Here is an 18,505-nt window from a genome sequence, read left to right on the forward strand (position 1 = left end):
TTACACTGTGAAGAAGAAAGGCCTGGCACTCTTTGTTTGAGGAGCTTGCCTCTGGCTGTGCTGGTGCACAGGGCACATCCTCTTCACCTGGATGCTGCTGGAGCTCAGCTCTGTGTCCCAGTAGTACTCTGGGGACAGCAGCCGGGTGGGTTTGTGCTGCAGGAGGTACCTGTTGAGGTGGCTCTCGTGGTGCCAGGGACCCTCAATGCCATTTTCTCTGTCCTCCACCAGCCCTGCAGAGCAGGCTCTGGTCAGCTTGTACACCTCAGCCACGCTGCCCCCATAGAAGCTGGCGGTGTAGTAGAAGTCCCCTTGTCCCTCAGGGACGGCAGATTGTGACCCAGGCTGTGTCTCAGAGGCTTTGTTGTCCTGCTGTGGGGTGACCTGCCAGGAGCTGATGGTGGCCACCAGGGCATCGATGATCTCCACGCCGATGTGTGCCAGGAGCTGGACATTGATGTCCATGGAGTACAGATAATCCACCTCGTGCTGGAACTGCCTCTGGATGTAGGAGCTGAGGATGCCCATGCGGCTCCTGGAGAGGTCCTGCCACCGGGGGTCATCCTGGACAGGGATGACAAACAGGTGGTTCTCAGGGGCCATCTGGAGGTGGGAGATCTTCTCAGGACAGTCTGTGAACAGGTAGAAGTTCACGGGGTGCCCAGCAAGGAAGTATTTGTTGGCAGAGCTCACGAACCCTTCTATGAACTGGACATAGCTAAGAGACATGGAAAGGAAAAGAATGGAGAGGCTCCTCCTGCTGAGGAATGACAGCTTTTCAAACTCATTTTCTTTGTCTTTTTCTATCTGTTGCTCCTTTTTATGATGTTAGTGCCCTTTATTTAACACAGCTGCTGCCCTTCAGACCTTCCCCATGCTGCTGCACATTTGCATTTTAGCTTTCACTAAATTCACATTTTAGCTTTTCACAGAACAGGTGCCTTCCACCCAGTGCTGCTCTCTAATGTCACTCCATAATGGAAATACTTCCTCTCACCCCTCCCTGGCACTCTTTCTGCAGTGGAATATTTTAACTTCCTAGAGAAAATCATAGAATCAACAGGAAAACATGGAATGGTTTGTGTTGGGAGGGACCTTAAAGACCACTTTATTCCACCCCCTGCCATGGGCAGGGACACCTCCCACTATCCCAGGGTGCTCCAAGCCCTGTCCAACCTGGATTTGGGCACTTCCAGGGATCCAGGGGCAGCCACAGCTGCTCTGGGCACCCTGTGCCAGGGCCTCCCACCCTCACAGTGAGGAATTTCTTCCAAATATCTGATCTAAAACTGCCTTATTTCAGTTTAAAGCCATTCTCCCCCATTCTGTCACCACCCAGCCTTGTAAAAAATCCCTCTCCCCTTTCCTGCATGGCCCATTTAGGTACAGGAGGGGCTCTAAGCTCTGCCTGGAGCCTTCTCCAGGCTCAACAACCCCAACCCTTTCAGCCTGTTCTCATAGGAGAGGGTCAAAATTATCAATTAAATAGTTTTGATTAGCTGAAGTTGCTGTGTTATTCTAAGATGCCAATGGAGATAGAGGGTATAGAGTATAGCTCAGAAACTCAAAGAAGAACTACCCCAAGCTGTAACAGCTTGATTAATGTTTTTACTAGAGCTAATATTTTACCTTTAAACTCTTACAGAAACCCAATAAAATCTCAACTCCATGGAATTTTTCTATTTTTTAGTGCAGGATAGAGGGAAAGCTTCTTCTTAGAAATGTAGCAGCAGCTATAATTTTTATTTCACTGGGCCAAAATGCTCGTTATATTTCCAAGGGGTTTTTTTTTGGTCCTATTCCAAGCAATGTCCCAGCCAATGTCCCATTTCTCCCAGTCTACAGCTGCTCACATTCAGTCTTTGGAATGTTTCTCACTTGTGCTCTGTGGCATTCACATTCTGTGAAAAAATCCCTTCGCCCAGGGTTTTTCTCCTTTGAAGCTGAGAGGCCTCAGAGAAAAGAAAAACAATTCTCATCTCATTTGCTTCTCCTGTGTTGTGCTCATGTGGAATGTGTTTGGAGATTGTTTACCCACAGGTGATTGTTCCATTGGATTCTGGTTATAGGAATGTGCTCCTTGTTGACAGAGTGACAAAACTATTTTTTGTCCCTTTAAAAAGGAAACAAGCCCAGAAGTTTCTCTCCTCAATTAGGTGAGAAGACACCTCATAGGACCTGGGGGACTTCACCTCAAACTGAAGGACAGAATTTACTAGAAAAAGAAGAGAACAAAGAAACTAATGGCCTTTGTGAGGTGTTTTACCAGGAGCAAGAACCTCTTGCACTTGGTGGGTTTTTCTCTGTAAAGAGCTTTGTTATTTTGCCTTTTATTAGAACCTTTTTATTTCCACCACTGCAACAGAAGCCATCCTGCTGATTTTATGCCTCCAAAGGTGGCTGAGCTATCTTGGGTGTGAAATAGATCTCCAAGAGCTGATGAGACCTGGTGTAGGAGGCAACCATTACTGTGGTGTGAGTTGTTTTGACTCTTTGGGCAATTGGGGCCAACTCTGGAAAGAGTCACAAGTTTTCATTATTATCTTTTTAGCATTCAGTAAGTATCCTTTCTGTATCCTTTAGTATAGTATAGTATTTTTAAATATAATATATAACAATTAATTATATATACAATTAATTATTATATACTATATTAAACTATAGATATTATTATTATTGTTATAATAATATAATAATAAATATAATAATATAATAATAAACATAATAAATATAAATAATAATATAATATATATAATATATGATATCATATAGTATGTAATAGTATATAGTATGTATGTATGTAATAGTATGTAATAGTATATAATATAATATATAATATATAATATATAAAATATAATCAATATATAATATTAATATATAATAATATTATATATAATAGAATATATAAATAATATAATAATAAATATAACAATTATTATTATTATTATTATTATTATTAATAATAATAATAATAATAATAATAATAATAATAATAATAATAATAATAATAATAATAATAATAGCATTCTAAAGTAATAAATGAGCCTTCTGAGACCATGGAGTCAGATTCATCATTCCTGCCTTCATCCCCTGCAGATACAACAGGTCTCCACCAGCAGCACTGCAGAGAGGTTTAACTATTTGACAAGAAATAAAGGACAAGCCAATACTTTTCAACAGCAAAAGTGACCACTCCAGTGACCAGGTTCTTCTGCAGATATTGAGCATCCAGGATGTCCCTGCTGAAGGTGCCTTCCCAGACAATTGGAGCCAGCCATGGTGTCAGCACCAGCACATCCCTTCTCCTGCAAGGGGTTGGGAATGAAGGCAGAGTTGAGATGGCCCAGGAAATTCATCAAAACGAACCCAGATATAAGAGTGAATTCATCATTCCAGTCTCACTTTAAATCATAGCCCAGGTTTCTGCTCTTTCCTGAGTGTGGATGGAGACTCTCCAGCTGGGCTGTTGATCTCCTCCTCCTTTGGAAAGAGGAGAAGGAGGAGATCCCTAATTTGCTCCCTGATTCCTTTGGGATGATGGACAGGTATTTCCCTGATGCTTCCCAGGCTGTTGTTTACTGGCTTAGCTCAGAAGAACATCTCCTTCCCACTGGGAATGGAGTTCACAGCTCTGCTGATAAGGTCAGCTATTGCTGATAGAAAGGAAGGGCTGGGACCATTTTCAAGCTCAGAATGATTTATTGCTCAGACAAACATCAGTCTCAGGGGATGTGAGGTTTTAGAGGAGCAACCATTCAGCCATAGCTCAAAGTAGTCACAAGTTCTCTGTTCCAAGGCAATATAGAACTTTTTAACCCAACAGACAATTGCCACAGGGTTTATTTTGCTTTTCTAACCTATCACCTTTACTCACTTCTGCTGCACTATGGATATTTTTACTCAGTCAGCCTCTAACTCACATGCACACATTGGTTTCTATGATAACTTCTAAACTCTCAGCTTATTTTACCCAACCACACCCTTTTTATTTTATGTAACTCTTCAACATCTTATCAGTCCAGTTTCTCCCTTACTTCAGGCATATTCTCCCCTACAACTATAGAAATATAAATTTATGATTTTTCTGCTTAATGTCTGTGTATTGTATTTTTACATATAATTATATATATTATATATCATATATAATATATTACATATTACATATAATATATAATATATAATATATAATATATATTATATTATATATAATATTATTATATATATTATATATTATATATTATATAATATATATTACACTATATATTATAATATATGTGCATATATTATAATATATAATAATAATTGTAAACATACAAATATATTCGTTATCTAAAATTTATATAAATAAATAAATATATTTATATAAATAAATTTATATAAATAAATTTATTTACTCATATTTATATATCTATATATTTTATAAAATGTATAAAAATAGAAAAATGATATCATATAAATAGATGTAAGTTTCTGTTTTTCTGTTCCCACACTTTGCAGAGCAGATGGGAGATTGCTGTGCTCTGTGCTGGGCAGTCCCAGCTCCCTCAGCCTTCCCTCATAGGAAACAAGCTCCAGCCCTTTCATGGTCCTTTAGCAAACTCTCTCCAGTATGTCCATACCTCTTTTATTACTTTTTATTTTGTTTTGTTTTTCCTACTGCAAATGGCTCTATGATAGACAATTCCAAAAAATAATTTATCCCAGTGACCCAAAATGTTAATTCCACAGGCATTTACACGTCATATATGATGCTGACTGCCACCACTAGAAATAATGTCAGCCAAGGCCTTTTGCTTTTTAGCTTCTGAGTAGTGACAGAGGATGCAAAAAACTGAATTAAGATAAAATTAAACCAAAATATTTTCAACATTCACCATCATTTCTCGGTTTCCTTTCTGAAAGTAACAAATTACAGATTCTTCATCTATGCGTTTTTGATGGTTTCTGTTTCATGGTCATGATATTCCGTTGTACCAGAGCAGGTGCACTTACCATGGAAGCATCAGAGATGTTTCATCTAAGTCTGCTTTTCTGCAAATGAAAATTAAAAAATATTAGAAATATTCTATAGGGAGAGATAAAAGGTGCATAAAGGCATCGTGGCACAGAAGTTTCAGATTTTCTTTTTCTGAGAGATGAGCCCCACAAGAGATCTCTGTGTGGTTCAATGTCAGTGAGCATCCAGACTCCACCACAAACACTATTTTATTATTGATATGAGTTCATATACAATGTGAACTACATTTAACAGGCTGGTGGAAGTAGAGCTGAATGCAAATTAATCAGCTTTACAATTATTTTCAACGTGTCTCTTTCTTTGGTGCATCTTTGGAAAATCCAGTTTTACTTCCACACAGTGAGAGCCTGGTCCAGTAAGGCCAAGTTTATATTTTTGCACCAAGTTTGTATTTTTCTGACAGGTTTATGTCCACAGGACACAGAGCAGAGGTCACTGCTCTCCATTCTCATTGCTTGTGCAGGTTCCTGTGGATGGGTCACTGAGTGGGAACCCACCAGTCTTGATTCCCAGATTTTCCACCAGGAAAAACAGGTTCTGTAAGGTGGAAACACTCACTAAAAGTATCAGATTAAACAGGCTAACAGAGGGAAATTAAAAGAATCACATGTAGAAGGACATCTAGCCATATAAACTTCTTTTTTTTAGGGTGGTGGTATGAAAATTCTCATACTGCAAACGTTTCAAATTAATTACAAAAAGACTGCATTGCTTTTGTCATATTGCTTTACTGGCATTAAAGTTTATTTCTCTCCATGCCATATGTGCTGCACTCCTTAGAGCAGCATTTCTACAGAATTACACAACTGTGTGTGTTCTAAAAGAAGTGATGAAGAGGGGAAACCACAGTAAAAAAAGCAGTGGGGATAAGAAAAGTGGAATTCATAAGAAGTGTAATTTGTAGGTGCAAATCATAATTAAAAAAAAAAAAAGAAAATAGTAAAATAGGGTTCAGTTAAATGAAACCAAGCATTAAAAGCCCAGGAAGTTTCAGTCTGGTGAACTACCAGATTAAACTCTTTTTTAATTCCATGGCTGGAATCTCTTCTTTCTCATCAGGTTTGTGGGCAACACTAAACCAGAGGGAACAGACAATCTGCCAAAGGGCCCAAATTGTTTTAATTAATACAGAGAAACCTGGATGAGGTCCTGGTTCAGGGACAGCAGCTCCCAGGTGTCCAGACCAGGTGGGATTGAGCTCCTTTTTCACTGCATGGTTTTGGTTTTGGGGGAGCTGCATCGATGGATTCCCATTTCCCCATATGAAATCTCAGGAACCTGAGCCTGCAGGGCCCTGCAGGATGGCTCCCATCAAAATGGGAATCAGCACTTCCAGGGCATGGATCTGGTGCCTAAAAATGAATCTTTTAGGTGAGTGTTGTCTTCATGGCCTGGAATGATCCTTTGGTGAACTCTCTCCTGTGGGGGTGCTCACAGGGAGCCCAGGATGAGGGGGGAGATGAGAATCCTGACTCCATGTTTCAGAAGGCTGATTTATTATTTTATGATATATGTGATATTAAAAGAAAATGATATATTAAAACTATACTAAAAGATAGAAGAAAAGATTTCATCAGAAGGCTTGAAAGGAATGGAAAGGAATGATAATAAAATCTTGTGAGTCTCAGACAGAGTCCGAGACAGTTGGACTGTGATTGGCCATTAATTAGAAACAACCACATGAGCCCAATCCCAGCTCCACCTGTTGCATTCCACAGCAGCAGATAACCATTGGTTACATTTTGTTCCTGAGGCCTCTCAGCTTCTCAGGAGAAAAGATCCTAAGGAAAGGATTTTTCATGAAATGTGTCCGTGACACTCTCCAGCATGTCCATAACTCTTTTATTACTTTTTTATTTTGCAGGATGAACTTACAGGAGTGAATCCTCTCCAGGGGAGGCTTTTTGTTCCTGAGTTCTGGCTGGGGAGAAAGGGTAGTGGTACCTTGGACAGGATAGGAAAACAATGAGTCAATGATAAAAAACAAAAATCAGCCTCTCCTCCACTTCCTTTGTGACTGAAACTATAAAACAAATCTAACAGAGCACACATTTGTGGGGTCAGTGTGGTGATGAGGATTTGCAAATCTCAGCTGTTTCAAGACAGGGTGTGAAAAATCTGTATTTTATGATTGGCTTTTGGCAAATATTAAAATGAATATTATGTGTTATGTTAGAAAGTTATGCTGTATTAATTTTCTTAAGTAGTGTGTTAAATAGAGTTTTAGGTTATAACATAATGTTAAAATAGAAACTGTGCTATGGAAGATACTTTTTAAAGAGAGGACTCAGCAGCCACAGGACACCTGAATCTTTCAGAGAAAAAGAATTGATTGCTCCATTATCAGAAGAAATGAACTTATTCCTGCCTTGCTCAGTCCTGGAGACTCAGTCAGGATTCAGAGGAAGAAGCTGACACTGCCCAGCCAGAATCCTGTGTTTGAATGGAATTTATGCATCATGGATGAGGTGTATGAATATGCAACAGGCTGTTGCTTTTAAGGGTTAATCCTCTGTTAATGTGGGTCCTTTTTCAGGCTTATTTTGCCCAGAAAAGGTACCCGGACTGTCTGTAACTCTTTGTTTTTATTATCTCATATTGTCCTAAATCCTAATTGTCCAAATTTTTATTACTCTAATTACATTCCTATTTTTCTAACCATTTTATTACTATTAAACTTTTAACATTTTAAAAGCGAGCGATTGGCGTTTTTCCCCCAGGAATTTAGCCTAAAGTTATCTGCAGGTCAATCAGCTCTGAGGATCTGTGAATGATTTATTTAATTTGCCCCGGACTACTTGCACCAAAGGAAATGTGGGTGCTTTGCAGCAGAGCTCGGTCTCAGCTGATGCCAGAACTCCTCTGCAGCTCCCTCCTGAAGCCAGGTGTTCACAGCATCACTTTGTTCCGGCCAGTCTGTGAGATCTCAGTGTAATTTTAAACAGAAATGTGAGCATTTGAGCATTTGTGCTCACATTTGAGCATTTAAAGCTCTGCTGCGGAGAAAGAGTGGCTGAAAACTTTTCCTAATTCCTCCAACTGGAACAGATCTCCAATATTGTTCCAGCCAACTGTGAATTAACCCCACCTGCTCTGATTTCAGGCTCCAGAGCACTGAATACACACCTGTCCTGGTGTGAAAGGAAGTGAGCTTTTGGGAGTTTGTAGTCAAACCAATCAGTGCTGAGATTTGAATATTGGCATGAAAGCAACCACCATGAAACAACTTCTGTAGATTGAAGAATATTTGAAATATTCTTGATTTTATATATATATATATATATATATATATATATATATATATATATATATATATATAATATTATATATATAAAGTATATAGAATATTATATAAAAATATATAGAATATTATATATATATATATATAAATAAAATTTTATATACATATGTATATATTTTTTCTTTATATTACTCTTGATAATACCTGAAATCCAGGTGAGGGGTTGTTCATGCACACTTTCTGTTCCTTATTTTAGAAGAAGAAAATCTACTTTCAGAATGAACAGTCCAGTGAAACAACTAAAAAATCCTTGCAGCAAACTTAACAACCAAGGGAGGCTCAAACCAACCATGATAAATAAATACAGCGAAATCAAACACAGCTAAATTCACTGCACAGAGTTCCAGCATCCTTGTGCTGGTCTGGAGCACAGAAGTGTGGGATGTAAACATGAAAACACACATTTGGACTCACAGGAATACACAGAGATAATTAATCAGACTTTTAGAATGTCATAGAAGAGGTTAAAAGAGTCCACACCTTGCTTATTTTCATCTTTTGAATGTAAAAGGGGATTTTGAATTTAGCTTTGTGTAAATGCTCGCATAGGATCTGCATTAGTTAGAAGAAACCTGTCTCAGCCTGGGCAAGAGAAAGAAATTCTTGTTGAGAATAATGATCAAAGGTTAAACACCCACCAGATTGCACCAGTGATCCCTGCTGTCACTAGAATAGCCAGGCCGTGTAATTTTGTCATTCCCATCTCCTTAGTGCTGCAAAAAAAAACCATTGTGAACTCTGGATTGAGAGCAAAGTGGAAAAAAACCAAAACAAACACAAAACCAAAAAGGCAGCAAACACTGCAGTTATTAAATACTGGGTAAGTTTTGTTTTGCACTGCAGGTTTGGACATAATACAGAAAAAAATTAGTTTTGCTAGATGGAAAGTTTTACATCTAGGTATTTATAACACATACTACATCTTTCAACACTGAGCTCTCATTTTACAATAGCATAGTAAAGCATTTTTAATTGTTCAAAGCAATAATTCTCATTTCAGATTTTCTCTGAATCAGGTTTTATTTTTTTTTTCCCAGACAGTGCCTTTTTCTTTTCTTTTCTTTTTCCTTTTCTCTTTCTTCCTCTCCCCCCCTTCTCTGTTGTCTTCCTCTCTTTCTCTCTTTCTTTCTTTCTCTCTTTTATTTTATTTATTTTTTTTGTCTAGCTCTCCTTTATGACCTTGCTTCCTTGTGTTTCCTACTCTGCCCCTCACTCTTTTCCTAAGTTGAAGGTCACACACTCCTTTTCTCTGGGCCAGCTTTTCCATCCATTGTGGGGCTGTTCACAGCTGGGGTTCAGCCACATCTTCCTTTGTGCAGCCTTCTGAAAAGACTTTGGGGCGTTCTGTTTGTCCATATTGACCATCCCCAGCTTTCAGCATCTCCTCCTGCTGTCACCCCTTTCTCAGCCTAATTTCTTATTACATTTCAGTCTTACAAGCCATGAGTTCTACAGCATTTCACTAACAAGCTACAAAATGGCCCCATCTCTCTCTCTACAAGGTCTTTTAGGGGAAAAAAAAACTTACCCAATTAAGAAATGACACCTCAATTATTTTTACTTTTAACCCAATAACCAACCAGTTGTGGCCCACAATGTGGATTTTTTGATCCAATTACACAAAACCACCCAAACCCATGGAGAAGAAGGAGAAGGTGAAGGAGGAGAAGAAGGAGAAGGAGGAGGAGGAAAAGGGAAAGAGGAGAAGAAGGAGAAGGAGGAAAAGGGAAGGAGGAGAAGAAGAGGCAGAAGGAGGAGAAGGTGAAGGAGGAGAAGGGGGAGAAGGTGAAGGAGAAGAAGAAAGAGAAGAAGAAAGGAGGAGAAAGAAGGAGGAGAAGAAAGAAGGAGGAAGAAAGAAAGAAAGAAAGAAAGAAAGAAAGAAAGAAAGAAAGAAAGAAAGAAAGAAAGAAAGAAAGAAAGAAAGAAAGAAAGAAAGAAAGAAAGAAAGAAAGAAAGAAAGAAAGAGGAGAAAGAAAAGAGAAGAAAGAAAGAAGGAGAAGAAAGAAAGAAAGAAGGAGAAGGTGAAGGAGGAGAAAGGAGAAGAAGAAAGAAGAAGAAGAAAGAAGGAGGAGAAAGGAGGAGGAGAAAGAAGGAGGAGAAGAAAGACGGAGGAGAAGAAAGAAGGAGGACAAAGAAAGGAGAAGAAAGAAAGAAGGAGAAGAAAGAAAGAAGGAGAAGAAAGAAAGAAGGAGAAGGTGAAGGAGGAGAAAGGTGAAGAAGAAAGAAGGAGAAGAAGAAAGAGGGAGGAGAAAGGAGGAGGAGAAGAAGGACCAGCCACCACCATAAAACCTCCATCTTGCTCTTTATTTATTACTATATTCACAAACCCCAGACTCTAAGTTTTCCACCCTGTGGTGTCGCACACTTCTACTCAAACTTCACACCCACAATCCCAGTTCTGTCACTCCATTTTGGAAGCTTCTCCATGGCCTCAGGTCAATGCAGAGTTCTCCTGGGGCTCAGTGCCTGGCAGCACAGAAACTCTGAAATTCTCAGGGTTCCAGCACTTACCTGTGTTTCTGCCAATGCTCACACCCCAGCAGCTGCTGTTCTCTGCTGCTCCCAGCCCTGCTGAACCAGAACCAGCTCCCAGATCCTCCTGTGTGTGTCAGCCCTGGGCTCGGGGCCAGCAGGAACCTCCACCCAAATCCTCACCTTTTGTGGGAGTGCTGTCACCTGAGCAATGGGGAAACAACAAGAAACCTGCAGCAGCCAGTTATTCTCTGACACTGAAACATTTGTGGGTTACCTAAAAGACAAAATTAAGGGGATGAAAGTGGTTTTATTGATTGGATATAGGTGTTTATTAAATGTTTGGGTGTCTTCTCTCTGGGCTGTATCCCACTCTAAGCTGGAGGCACGTTCAAGGAGTTGGATTTCCCCTCTGAGTGGTGGCTTTCACACCTAAAATATTATTGATACTTAATTCTTGAGTACTGTCTCTGTGGAACCTCAAGTAATAGTCAACACCAGTGCAATAATAATTTAATTTCATAGCTGAGACAGAGACAACACAAAGCAACACACTCTATTTTCAGAAGGCTTCAGCTCTTTTTATTATAGCCTGGATGCTTTTTGTACATTCTTACAAAGCTCATAAGTTTACACTTTACTCATTGGTCACCAGAGACAAACAAAGTGCTCATTGGAACAGGCAGTTGATGTTTCTCTTATTTCTCCTTCTTTCTCTCTTGGTTTCTGTGTCAGTGACCTTGGTAGGAAATTCTTTCAGGGGTAAACATGGATCCTCTTCTCAAACTCCTCTCTGGCTCACAGAAGTTGCTGTAAAACCTCTTCCACAATTTAATGTACAGAGAAACTAAGGCACTGATAAGTGAAGAGTTTGACTGGTCAGAGCTCCCCATCATGAGCTACCAGGAAAGTACAAATATCCTGAGTTCTGCTCTGATGCCTTGTCACACAGACAGCAGTGGCTTGGGAGAAGGGAGAAAAAAAAAAAAGAATAGTTCTACAATAGTTAGCACATAAAAAAATTAACAAGCAAACAACCAACAGCAGCAGAGCAACACCTTCCATGAGGTTTAGAACAGGCAGTTGAAGTTTCTCTTATTTCTCCTTCTTTCTTTCTTGGTTTCTGTGTCAGTGACCTTGGTAGGAAATTCTTTCAGGGGTAAACATGGATCCTCTGATCCAGCTGCTCTCTGGCTCACAGAAGTTGCTGTAAAACCTCTTCCACAATTTAATGTATGGAGAAACTAAAGCACTGATGAGTGAAGAGTTTGGTCAGAGCTCCCCATCATGAGCCACCAGCAAGGTACAAATGTCCTGAGCTCTGCTCTGATGCCTTGTCACACAGACAGCACTGACTTGGGAGAAGGGAGAAAAAAAAAAAGAATAGTTCTACAATAGTTAGCACATAAAAAAATTAACAAGCAAACAACCAACAGCAGCAGAGCAACACCTTCCATGATGTTTAGAAAAAAGAGGGGAAATTGTTCCCTCTAATTCTGTTCCCAGCTCTCTGGGGCTTTGAAGGATAATGTACTGGGAGATATTTTAGCATCCTGGGAAATCCCCTGCTCAGCTGAAGTGACAAAAGCCTGCAGGAACTGTTTGTGCTCTCTGCTTCTAACAAAGCAGCCACCAACAAAGCAGCTTCCAGCCACTGGAGAGAAGCAGAACAGCACAGGGGTAAGGTTTAGCTAAATGGAGGAGAGAAAAACATAGATATGATACAAAAAGCCTTTAATTTCTTTTTCTTTAGGTTTGTTAGAGGTGTTTCTTCTCATCTGATCTCACCTGGGCTCTAAGAATTCCAAGATAAGTTGTGAGTGTCTTGGAAATGGCATCCCCAGTTTTTATCAGGAATTGGAGCAGGACAAGGGGGAATGGCTTCAAACTGAAAAGGAGTGAGTTTAGGTTAGATATTGGAATGAAATTCTTCCCTGGCAGGGTGGGCAGGCCCTGGCACAGGTGCCCAGAGCAGCTGGGGCTGCCCCTGGATCCCTGGAAGTGCCCAAGGTCAGGTTGGACGGGGCTTGGAGCAGCCTGGGATGGTGGAAGGTGTCCCTGCCATGGCAGGGGTGGGTTGGGATGGGCTCTAAAATTATTCCAACCCAAAACCCTCTAGGATTCTCTGATTCTGTGATTCTGGGATTCTGTGAGCACTTTTCAAGAGAAACATGGGCATGTTTGTTAAAGTGTGAGAGAGAAGAGAGAGGGATTGCTTGGAAAGGAAAGCAGAGCTGGATTTAACAGAATAAAAGACCAGAAATATGGAAATTTCTTATTGTACTTTATGTGCTTTTAAAAATCTTACAACCTCTGTTGAGAGTATAAGTTAAATATAACCTTTCCCTCACTCTCTGTGTTTTCTATGCAATAGCAGTGCTTCTGAGCATGTTTAGGTGGTAAAAAAAGGCATTTCTATTCTACTTTCAGTGGACTAGAATGTAAAAAAATCATCATTATTTTTACATTGAAAAGCTTCATTCTTGAAACATGGAAATTTTCTTTCTGTGCCACCTGAGAGTGATCTGTTAGTTGAGGGCAGGAACCTGAAATGCTCCAGTTAATCACCCTTTTAAAATTAAAAGTAGTGTCAGTCAATTCTGACACTTTAAATTCTTTTAATTTAAAATCAAATTAGTGCCAGTCAATATTCTAAGGTACTTTAAAGTAGATCTGGAATTTTTAAAGCCTATAATAGAATGGGGAACTATAATTTTTCTTTTCTCTTTTTCATATCCTTTTGCTTCAGGCACTTTTCAATTATGGTTTGTATTGTACAACATGCTAAATCACTTAAATTAGGTTTTTCCCTTGTATTGCTTGAATCTCTACTGGCTACACTGGAAAATGAGTTACCTGCCTTTCCTGTCAGAATTTACCACAGCTTAAATCTCATGGAAGGCTGGGAGATGTGAAAGCCACCCTTAAAAATGAAATTGTATTTAGTATTCTGTCACTTTATTATCTGGAAGCAGTGATGCACTTGTAATGAAATAAGTAATTATGTAATCAGATTGATTCTACACAGATTATCCATATGAAAGAGAAAAATCCTAATTTGAAATAAATATTTTGAAGCTCAAAGACAAATGAATAATGATACCACAAAAATAGATATTTCCTTCTCTTCAGGACATAAATGGATTTTTTTCTCTTAATGTTTTATATGAAAAATATTTTGTGAATAACAAATACTGAATATCATTCAAGAAAGTCAGTTGAGTATTGGATAGCAATGTGCAGGAATAGATAAAAAAAAGTTGTTTGAAATCTTCCCTAAGAAGCGGAAATAAGAGGCATAAACATCAAACTTCAGGTATTTTGTGAAAAATTAGGATTAATTCTATCAATTAATGCAAAAGAGAAATGATGGATGGCTACTGTAATTATTGTAGTCTAAAACTATGTAAAAACTGTTATCTGGGGGAGAAGTGGCCTATTTTAGTCAATCCATTGAAAATGAGAGAAACTTTCAGCTGCACAGGTCCTTCCCAATTTCGAAAGAAAACCCCAAATCCATAAATCCCTTAACCCTAGCAAACTTATTGAAAGTGCTCTGTGTGGGAGAACAAACACTTATTTTCTTCTGCAAATATTCAGGAGCAAGGGAGATGTGAAACAGCTCAAGCCAAGTTTGCTGTGCATGAGTGCAGGACTGTGCTTGTCTGGGGGGTAGCTCAAACTGAGATCAAATACACATTTAATAATGTTGTCTCTTCCCCTCTGACTGTGTTTTAAGTGAGGATAAGGTCTGTGAAGAAATCAGTGAAGCCCAAATATTTTCTTGGAGGCAGGATCTGAATCACCAATCCTGCTGTAGGCCACAAAAAAAAAATAAAATCAGAAGTTAAATAATAAGGAATGGTTAAATAATAAGGAATGTCAATTAAATAACTGGTGTGGAATGTCTAGTTAAACTGTATATTTGAAAGTCAGGCGTGAAGAGGATGCTTGGGGGAGATAATACAAAATGTTCCCTTATTTCTTTCCTTTTTGCTCCTCATACATTCTACTGTATTTGCAGGGATTTTCGTGGTAGGGAGGAATGATGAATCTGAGTCCATGTTCTCAGAAGGCTTATATTATATTATATTATATTATATTATATTATATTATATTATATTATATTATATTATATTATATTATATTATATTATATTATATTATATTATATTATATTATATTATATTATATTATATTATATTATATTATATTATTATATCATATGATATCATATCATATCATATTATTGTACAGGAAGTATACTTACCAAATGCTAAAAAGATAATAATGAAAACTCATCATTCTTTTTAGAGTCTCGACACAGCTTGGCACTGATTGGCCAATGAGTCAAAACAACTCACACCAGAATCCAATGAAACAATCACCTGTGAGTAAACAATTTCCAAACACATTCCAGATGAGCAAAACACAGGAGAAGCAGATAAAATAATAATTGTTTTCCTTTTTCTCTGAGGCTTCTCAGCTTCTCAGGAGAAAAATGCTGAGCAAAGGGATTTCTTAGAAAATGTAAATACCACAACATTCCATGTCTTCAAGGTCATCATGGCACAAGAAAATGATACCCACATCCATGAGTTCATCCTCCTGGGATTCCCCACCAGCAGAGAGCTGCAGGCTGTGCTGTTTGTCATTTTCCTGGCTGTGTATTTGCTGACTGTCACCGAGAACATGGTCATCATCACTCTGATCATCACCCACCCCCAGCTCCACAAGCCCATGTACTTTTTCCTGGGCCACCTCGCTTTCCTTGAGGCCTGCTACATCTCAGTCACCGTTCCTAAGCTGCTGCTCACCTTGGTGGTGAGGAACAAGAACATTTCCCTCACGAGCTGCATGGCCCAGCTGTACTTTTTCATCGCCCTGGTGTGCACGGAGTGTGTCCTGCTGGCTGCCATGGCCTACGACCGCTACATGGCCATCTGCGCCCCGCTGCACTACGCCCTCGCCATGGGCCACAGGGCCTGCCTGCAGCTGGCCACGGCCTCCTGGCTGCTCGGCTTCCTCATAGCTGTGCTCAAGGTCTCCTTCATTTCCCAGCTCTCCTTCTGTGGCTCTGGGGTCATCAACCACTTCTTCTGTGACATCAGCCCGCTGCTCAACCTCTCGTGCGCCCAGCGGCGCCTCGCCGAGACGGTGGATTTCATCTCGGCCTTGTTTACTCTGTTGATCCCCCTCTCTGTCATCATCGTTTCTTACACCTGCATAATCAGAACTGTTTTGCTCATCCCCAAGGCTCAGAACAGGAAGAAAGCCTTCTCCACATGTGCTTCTCACCTGGCTGTGGTCATCATTTTCTTCTCAGCCACTCTGTTCGTGTACGCGAGGCCCAGGAGCGCAGGCTCCAGGGATCTCAACAAGCTGGTTTCCATCATTTACACCATTGTCACCCCAATGCTAAACCCATGCATTTACTGCCTGAGGAACCAGGAGGTGAAGGACACTTTACTGAAGGTCTTGTGTAGCAGGACTGCTCTCTCCAGAGTTTCTGCCTTTGATCACTAATGAATGCTTGGGAGATGATCTTCCAGCTGAATGTGTCTGAATCCTATGAAAACCTAATAAGATTTTTGCTTTGACAGAAAGGGTTATTGGGGTTCTCCAGTTATTGGTTATTGGAGTTAATCTGCATGTTCAGCTAAAATCTCTGAGTCTATGTGAATGTAAAAGGTTTTTCTAACTGAACACATCACTCATCATTCCCGAGGAGTGGAAAAGACAATAAACATAATTGTCTTCTCTGAATGTATTTTTTTTGTATGCATCAAAGAATAAAATTGCATTCTGACCTTGATTCAACTAAATACGAAACTAGGATTCAAGAACTTGAGACACCAAATAAACAGTTAGGTCAACTTTCTTCATGGGAACAAGGATGGGAACTTCAGTAATTCAGATAAAACCAGTCACTTTAGATAGCTGTGATAGGAGACCATGAACCACCACTGAGAAGTTTCTTCTTCATTAACTTCAAATAAAACTTTGGGAAGTAGCTCAGATTCAGAAACCAAACATTTACTTTTGAGGAAGAGAGTTAATTTGCATCATTCAATTTCCATTTTAAATGCTAAATGAGCCTCCTGATTTTTAAATGTTATTTTCCTGTGGTCCTTCTACATTACTTAAGGAGATACAAGCACTGAGAGAACAATCAGTAGCCTAAACACAGATCTTTGCTAAAGGAACATTCAAAGGAGAGGGTCAGGAAGAATTTGAAGGTAATTTAACACACAGACACAAAATCTTGCACCAGCAGGCCTGGTGGTAAATGATCCTGGGCTCTGTTTGTTACCCAGGATTACACCAACATTACTGTGTCCAGTTTGGCACTTCCCTCTAGGAGAAGGACAAAATGGACATTCCAGCAGAGAGTTACCAAATGACAGAAGGGTGGGAGCACACAAAGAGAGACAGATGGGAGCAGTATTTTAAGTCTGGAAAAGACCACGTTGAGGAGGTTTTTAGCTGCAGTCTGCCACCACCTGAAGAGGGTTAGAGAGGAGATAGAGGCAATTCTTAATTGGGCATGACTGAAAAGACAAAAGCAACAGGAACTTGTTCCAACCAATTAAATTTAGATAAGATAGAGTGATGAAGCACCACAACACAGCCCCAGAAAGGTCATGAAATCTCTGAGCTTTGCAAAGCTTGACTTGACAAGTCCCTGAAAAACCTGACCACTCTGAAATATGTTTGTGACAGCAGAGTGAGTTAATATATTCTGGAATTAAAGCTGTTTTTCCAACCCAAGTTTTTGTATGATTCTTTGATCTGGATGTTAAATGGAAAAGTCTGTGGAATCCAACAGAAATGGATGTTTAGGGAAGTGAATTTGGCTGTAGGTACCCACAGAGCAGATTTCAACCTTAAGCAATATGTTCAGTTCTATCCAGGGAATGGATGCTCTGCACATGATCCATGTCACTCTTCACTGGGGAGCCAAGAGCTGGGTGCGCTATTCCACATGTGAATATATTTATAATTTATATTTTTATAGCACAACTCTGCCCATGTCTCTGTTACATCAGCTGTGCCTTGGTCTAGCTGAGAGCTGAAAATGTCAGAGGTACTAAAATCTCTCAGAGAAGCTGCTTAAGCACTGCTCTGACCTCACATCTAATGGCCTAAATAGCAGCTACTGAGTTGCAAATCATTGTTTTTATCCCCTTTTTATAGCTTGTCACTGTTAGACCACAGCACAGCCTCCAAAACCCCATACTGAGCAAACCCAATAACTTTTCATGCTTCATATACCCTGAGTCATATCTTCACATCCTAGCAGGCCTTGGTAAGCACCTCTCTAGTTCATCCACATTTTCCTTGAATTGCAGGGATCCCAAAATTGGTCCATGGTAGTTGGACCCTCACCAGCCTAACAGAAATGAGGTAAGAACTAACACTACTCTCCCTTCTCCATGCACTGACATTATTTTAAAGTTGTCTTCATGAGATGCCCTTACATTCCTGAGCATGCACATGTGGCTTTGGCCAGAAGTTAGAATTCAGCAGCACACCATAGGGTATGTCAAATGTCACTAGATTCTTACATATTTGCAAAATAAATCAAACTATGCCCCAACAGCCAAATAACTGCTGTAATTCCAGCTCTCCTAGATGTTAAACTCCCAATATTCTCACTGTATGAATGTAATTTTAGTCATGGTTCTGGCTTAAGGAAGATATCTAATTAATATG

The 18,505-nt window shown here is 39.5% G+C and overlaps 2 protein-coding genes across 3 annotated transcripts; one reads left to right on the plus strand and one right to left on the minus strand.

The window, feature by feature from the left end:
• On the minus strand, positions 1 to 9,021 carry LOC129130824 (histo-blood group ABO system transferase 1-like). The gene is made up of 5 exons (XM_054649403.2): positions 8,957 to 9,021; positions 6,893 to 6,961; positions 4,993 to 5,031; positions 3,171 to 3,305; positions 1 to 718 (listed from the first exon to the last, which is right to left on the minus strand). The coding sequence occupies exons 1-5, from the start codon at positions 9,019 to 9,021 to the stop codon at positions 1 to 3; spliced, it is 1,026 nt and encodes a 341-aa protein (XP_054505378.2).
• A 3,361-nt stretch (positions 9,022 to 12,382) lies between these two features.
• LOC129130823 (olfactory receptor 6B1-like) lies at positions 12,383 to 17,729 on the plus strand. Of its 2 annotated transcripts, none has more exons than XM_077190890.1 (3): positions 12,383 to 12,470; positions 15,104 to 15,179; positions 15,267 to 17,729. In XM_077190890.1, exon 3 carries the CDS (start codon positions 15,356 to 15,358, stop codon positions 16,313 to 16,315), a length of 960 nt encoding a protein of 319 aa, XP_077047005.1. In that variant the 5' UTR covers positions 12,383 to 12,470; positions 15,104 to 15,179; positions 15,267 to 15,355; the 3' UTR covers positions 16,316 to 17,729. The 2 variants fall into 2 exon arrangements, with proteins under 2 accessions (XP_077047005.1, XP_077047006.1); XM_077190891.1 differs by having other exon boundaries at positions 15,276 to 17,729.
• Positions 17,730 to 18,505: the final 776 nt, after the last annotated feature.

The sequence above is a fragment of the Agelaius phoeniceus genome, chromosome 26, assembly GCF_051311805.1.
Source record: "Agelaius phoeniceus isolate bAgePho1 chromosome 26, bAgePho1.hap1, whole genome shotgun sequence".
Classification (NCBI taxonomy): Eukaryota; Metazoa; Chordata; class Aves; order Passeriformes; family Icteridae; genus Agelaius; species Agelaius phoeniceus.